This window comes from Mus musculus, chromosome 15 (assembly GCF_000001635.26).
Source record: "Mus musculus strain C57BL/6J chromosome 15, GRCm38.p6 C57BL/6J".
NCBI classification, from domain to species: Eukaryota; Metazoa; Chordata; class Mammalia; order Rodentia; family Muridae; genus Mus; species Mus musculus.
Window position 1 is genome coordinate 75154292 of NC_000081.6, and position 6000 is coordinate 75160291.

General features: G+C 48.2%; 1 protein-coding gene across 2 annotated transcripts; it reads left to right on the forward strand.

Moving 5' to 3' along the window:
* The first annotated feature begins 969 nt into the window (after positions 1 to 969).
* On the forward strand, positions 970 to 4837 carry Ly6g (lymphocyte antigen 6 complex, locus G). 2 transcript variants are annotated; one of them, NM_001310438.1, is made up of 4 exons: positions 970 to 1069; positions 1326 to 1423; positions 2403 to 2519; positions 4231 to 4837. In NM_001310438.1, exons 2-4 carry the CDS (start codon positions 1354 to 1356, stop codon positions 4446 to 4448), a joined length of 405 nt encoding a protein of 134 aa, NP_001297367.1. In that variant the 5' UTR covers positions 970 to 1069; positions 1326 to 1353; the 3' UTR covers positions 4449 to 4837. The 2 variants fall into 2 exon arrangements, with proteins under 2 accessions (NP_001297367.1, NP_001361159.1); NM_001374230.1 differs by having other exon boundaries at positions 1038 to 1069; positions 1312 to 1423.
* Positions 4838 to 6000: the final 1163 nt, after the last annotated feature.

Genomic DNA, 6000 nt, shown 5'->3' on the forward strand with positions numbered 1-6000 from the left:
AGACAACATTTCTTGCTTGCTCTCTTCCTCCTACCGCTGTGCTGGGTTATGCGGTGTTGGAGCAAACTGTTTGCTTAGATGATATATTATAGGGTAAGAAGGAAGGGGTTTTTAGTGGTGCTCGGGCAGAGGCCATGGAGTGTAAGCAGCCTTCCCTGCTTAAGTGGATGTGCTTAGCTTCATTGATGCTGTGGTCCATTTTTGGTCTCAGTTGTCCCCTGAGCATATCTGTTCTTTTGCTGTGGTGTCATCTCAGGATGATTTCCAGCTCAGGTCTCTACCTCTGCCCAGCACCCACAGCCCCATACATCACCCAAACACATCAGACACTGCTTAGTAACTTCCATCCCAGTTGCCAGCTCTTGGCTCAGGATTCTCACTTTGTGGATGCAAACGCTTGTTGGGGGCTTGCTCACCAGAGCCAGTCTCTAAGTATTTGTCCGTTGTTTTCCTGCTTATAGAAAGGAGGGTCGTGGGCTCTGCGCCACTACACCCATACCTTCTATTTAGAAACAAGAAAAAGTCAAGTGGAGGTCACAGAAACAGCAGCAGCTGCAGCACACCTTTGATAGCTATGTGTTGGAGCCAGCTTGTTCTACTGAGCAAGTCCTAGGACAGCCAAAGCTACACAGAGAAACTTTGTCTAAAATTGAAAACAACAACAACAACAACAACAACAACAACAACAACAACAACAAAAACCCATGAAGCAAAACAAAACAAAAACTAGGAAGGGGTTGAGCAAGTTGCCTCTTTCCTTTGCTTTCTGAATGGAACCTGCAAGTCAATTGTGGCCCCTGCTCCTACGCTCTCTTTGTCCTCCAGCACCATGGTTCCTCCCCAACTGAGTGGTCCTCCCTCCCCAACTGCTATAAATCTGGCTTGACCAGGTCACCAACAAACCTTGCTACCTCTTAACCAATAAACATGATGGCCTGGAGGAAGTAGGTATAGAAACCCCTCCCTTTTCAGGATGCCAGCTGGGAGGGGCTGAGAGAAAGTAAAGTATTTATTTCAGTCCACTTCTGAAAGACCTTGTCACTGTGCCTGCAACCTGGTCAGAGAGGAAGTAAGGACTGGTGTCAGGAGGGAGCTGCTAGGTGGCAAAGGGAAGAGCCCTCAGGATAGGGCTGGGGTTGGGAGTGTGGGATTAGGAGGAAAATGCTGGGTGGGTGGTGGGTGAGAGAAGTAGACAGACATGTATTCCTTGGGGAAAGCTGTGTGTGTGTGGGGGGGGGGGTTGGAGGGAGGGAAATTGGATGCCTCAGCTTTGTGAGACTGAAGGGATGTGACTGGTGAATTACTAACCAGCTTCGACTTCCAAGGTTTTATCTGTGCAGCCCTTCTCCCAGGATGGACACTTGTCACATTGCAAAGTCCTGTGTGCTCATCCTTCTTGTGGTCCTACTGTGTGCAGAAAGAGGTGAGATGAAAAATGGGAGAGGGGCAGGAGGGTACAATGGAGATAGAAAAGGGCCTCAGGGTTGTGGGTACACCTGCACCTCCATTGTGTGCGTGGTGACTGAGGTGTCCTGGAGCAAGGGGATCAGGAATTGGCTTGTGATGGTGAAGCCTCCTATGCTGAGTGCTGGGTCTGTAACCCTGCCAGCGAAACCATCATCACATACCAGAAAGTCTCTTGGACCTCACTACCTGTGCCCCAACCCTAGCCACCAGAACCCTTAGATTCTACACTGCTGCACTGGCTTCCCAGTCAGGCCACTGGCCTGTGTGCACTCAAACTGGCAGAGTCTTCTTTTCCTTCCCACCTGCCAAGTCACGGGGCTAGGAATCCTTAACTCTAGGCATTTGACTTTTTGTTACGTCATGTGAGACCTGAATGCTAGAACTTGCTTACTCTAAGAGGTTTGAGCTCTCAGATACCCCTAGACTTCTAGTTACATCTGTGTTGTGGGAAGCCTCATGGTGAGCCTCTTTGAGTTGGACTCTGGGAAGTTCAGTGCTCTGTCATGCGTCATTTCCCAGGGGCCAGCTCTGAAGTTGTAGGTTTGAATAGGTCAGAACAACCCTCCCCACTTGGTTGCCCCAGTACCTGCTTATACACCCACTCACCTATTCAGCAGACATTTAGTATGTGCATCTTCCCAATATGCTGACTGTCTCTCTGGTACATCTTGGAGTCCAGGACTCTTGTCAGGTTGAATAGCTGAGAGAGCATTACTGAGCATATTTCAACACAAGTGGCTCTTGGTTCACCTTTGGTTTTCAGTGTATGTGTGTGTGTGTGTGTGTGTGTGTGTGTGTGTGTGTGTGACTGGGCAGTAATGTCCTTGCTCTGTCCTAGAAGTCAACAGCTGTGTGGAAGTAAAGGCATTGGAGAGGAGGGGTCTGGTCTAGGAAGCACATGCCCTAGCTCTCATGTATTAGCTTTTGTTTCTCAGCTCAGGGGCTGGAGTGCTACAATTGTATTGGGGTCCCACCTGAGACTTCCTGCAACACAACTACCTGCCCCTTCTCTGATGGATTTTGCGTTGCTCTGGAGATAGAAGTTATTGTGGGTAAGTTCCCTGTTACCTATACAAAGATGGCTGAGGGTGGCTTCTGAGAAATTGTCATGTCTGGACACTGGTTGTGGACCACGTTTCCCTTCCCTCCAAGTAGAGCTTCTCTGATGTTGGAGTGGGACTTCTGCAAAGTGGGGGCTGTTGGGGTCCAGGGATGTGCTGGGATATAGATCATAAAGCAGGGCTGCCCACTGGCATGCATAGTGTTCATCATCTCCTTATGTCGCCAGTGCAGTCATGTGATGCTCCTGCCTGTACTTTATGTCTAAGGCCTTACTGGCTCACTGAGAGGCCAGGAGAGCTGGAAGCATCTGTGAGCCTTTGCATATAAAGAAGGAATCTGGAGCATAGGCTAAAGGAATGACTTAGGGATGTTGATATTAAGAGACCTTAGGACATATCAGATCCTCCAAAGTGCTAGATTCCAGGCATATGCTCGGATAGACAAGACAGGAGAATCCTTGCCCTGCTATCCAGTTTCCTTTTCTGACCACAGCCTGCCTGTCTCCTGGAGTAGGTCTCCTAGATATAACTGCCTGGGGAAATGCAAGGGTCTGAGAGGCTGCTTGCCTATTCTGCTGTGCCACTGGGCAATCTTACACTATTCTGTGTCTCTCTCTGTGTGTCTATAAATGTGGGTGCACATGTTTGAATGTATGTAATGTAATGTGTTCAAAGCTCAGATGACATCTTTAAGCCCTGTTCTTCAAGCACTGTTTACTGTTTTATGCAAATTAGTCTTGATTCTCCTGGTACTGGAATTTTGTATGGTTGTAAACATCATGTGTGGTCTGGGACCAAACCCTGGGCTTCTGTAAGAGCAACAAGTGCTGGTAACTGCTGAGCCATGTCTCCAGTCCCTACAACCTTGTTTTTTGAGACAATATCTTTCATTGGGACCCATGATTTGCCAAGCATGCTGGAGGTCGAGAAGAGGGAGGTAGCAGAGAGTTCCCAGGACCTCCTGATTCCCCACCCCTCCAGCACAGAGATCATGACCAGCACTCCCATGCTTGGCTGACTGGTTACATGGTTGCAGGGGATTGAACTTGGGTCTCTAGGCTTCTATGTGTCAAGCACTTCACTGACTGAGCTGCTTCCCCAGCACATTGCCACCTGTGTACAAGGACACCTGTGTACACATGTGTGGTGGTCATGCACTGGGGAGGTTCAGTGTATGGGGCCCAGAAGTTGACAGGTATCTTCTGTGACAACTATTTTATTTACTGAGGAAGATCTCACACTGAACCCCAAGCTTACAGGTTGAGGTGGTCTAGCCTGTGAGCTTACTTTGGGGATCTCCATCTTTGTGTCCTGAGCACAGAGATACAATTAGGCCTCCATGCCTGCCCATCTTTTGATGTGCTCTACCTGATGGAAACTGGGGACTCATGCTTGTGCACACAAACACTTTATCCACCAAGCCTCCTTACCAGCCCAGGGTTTTGATTTTTTTTGTTGTTGTTTGTTATTTGAGACACGGTCTCATTTGAGCCTCATGTAGCTCAGTTTGGGATTGAACTCATAAAAATGCTCCTTCCTCAGTCTTCCAAGTTCTGGGGTGAGAAATCTTAGCTACCATATCTGGCTTCACCATACCTTAGAGACAAGTCTGGGCCATCCAGGTCAGGTGGCATGTGACCCAGACATTGGGATGTTCTGTTGTTCCTGCATAAGAAGTGAATCACTCCCTGATATCTTGCAGACTCTCACAGAAGCAAAGTCAAGAGCAATCTCTGCCTTCCCATCTGCCCCACTACTCTGGACAATACTGAGATCACTGGTAATGCTGTCAACGTGAAGACTTACTGTTGCAAGGAAGACCTCTGCAATGCAGCAGTTCCCACTGGAGGCAGCTCCTGGACCATGGCAGGGGTGCTTCTGTTCAGCCTGGTTTCAGTCCTTCTGCAGACCTTTCTCTGATGATCCATTCAATGACCTTCATCCTTGTCCTTTTATCCTCACTTGCAACCAATGCTTACTGGAGTCCTCTAGCGATGAATTATGAGATATAGAAGCTCTGAGTTGGGGGTAGTGTGTGTGTGTGGAACACCTTGTTTCCACTTTATAACCCCTGCTGTATAGGCACCCCACTCCTCTCTAGGACTTTCAAATCTGTACTTCCTGGAATGTTCTTTTGTTGTGGCTTGCTGCTCTTGACCCTGGAGGCATGTGGGCAGCACATGAAAGAGGCAGTATTCCAAGGTATTATGCCATCACCATCCACACATAAGTATCTGGGGTCCTGCAGGGTTCCTATGTGTGCTGTTCAATGTCTCCCTGTTGAGTCCAATAAACACTTCATCCTCCTAGCCAAGATCTCTGTTTTTCTTATATTATACTGAGTTCACAGAGTCCTGCCTGCCGTTTTACATCTCTGGCCTTTCAGCCAGCCACACTAGCTAGCTCATATTAGCTAGCTTAGTGTGGTAGACCTCTTGGATTGGGAGGGCTTCCCTCCTGACTGATGCTGGGGGGGAAAGTAAGGGCTCCTCCACTTCCAAAGAGCACTTCTGTGTGGCTTGGAAGCCTGGGAGATGATCCATCAATTGTGGGTAGGAGCTGCCTTTTCTTTTTCTCTAGAGGTGGAAGCTATTTCTTGCAGGTGCTCAGGGCTTGGGTCAGAGAGAAAAAAATCCTCACACTGCCTGCCCTGGAGTTCTAGTCTATATTTGATGCCCCCATTGGGAAGGGCTGACTTGACACATTGACAACCTGGGATCCATCACTGCTCTCTTTTTGGCCTTGAGGGCTTGCTGACCCACAGATGACCAGAACCTTTGTGGTTAACATCACAGGAGTCCTCATGGATATGGACAGTACCCTGGAAATGTGGGTGATATGCAGGAGAGCTGGCCCTGACCCCCACCTGGGCTAAGTGGGAGAGCTGGCCTTGGTAGTTTGGGTGCAGGAGAGCTGGTGGGATGACCAACTCAATTACCACCCAGGGCCAGATCCAGGGCTTAGAGTTGGCCAAACCCAACATCTACTGCTACATCTACTCCAGTAGCGACTCACATTACAGGTTTAGAAACTGGGAAGTAGTCCTGAGGCAGAGTTTCACAGAAACTTAGCCTCCTGTAACCTTGGCATTCCCATAGCCCATATACTCAAAACCTGTCCCCGCGTAAGTCTGGTGTATGGATCCGTGTGCTCTCTTTCAGTATTGTTTTATTACAAGTGCCTTTAAGGATTGATTTTGACATATAGATAAGCCTCCACCAGTGTTCCAATGGTTCCTAGAAAGTCCTAGAAGCTGACCCTGAGCTTGGAATTCAGTAAGAATGTTACCTATACAGTAACACTCAAATTTACTTCTAGTAGTGACAGTGAAAATAATCAGGCATTACTATTTACTTGAATAGAGCTAGAAAAGCTCAGGGCTAGTCTGCATAGTAATTACTTAGGACAATAGCTGAGTCACACCCAAACACAGGAATACACAATGGCCTAGGAAATAGGTGGGTTGTCACAT

Coding starts and splice junctions, on each gene's coding strand:
- Ly6g (NM_001310438.1), top strand. CDS start 1,354: ATGGACACTTGTCACATTGCAAAGTCCTGTGTGCTCATCCTTCTTGTG. Junction 1,424..2,402: donor CCTACTGTGTGCAGAAAGAG/GTGAGATGAAAA, acceptor TTTGTTTCTCAG/CTCAGGGGCTGGAGTGCTAC. Junction 2,520..4,230: donor GGAGATAGAAGTTATTGTGG/GTAAGTTCCCTG, acceptor GATATCTTGCAG/ACTCTCACAGAAGCAAAGTC.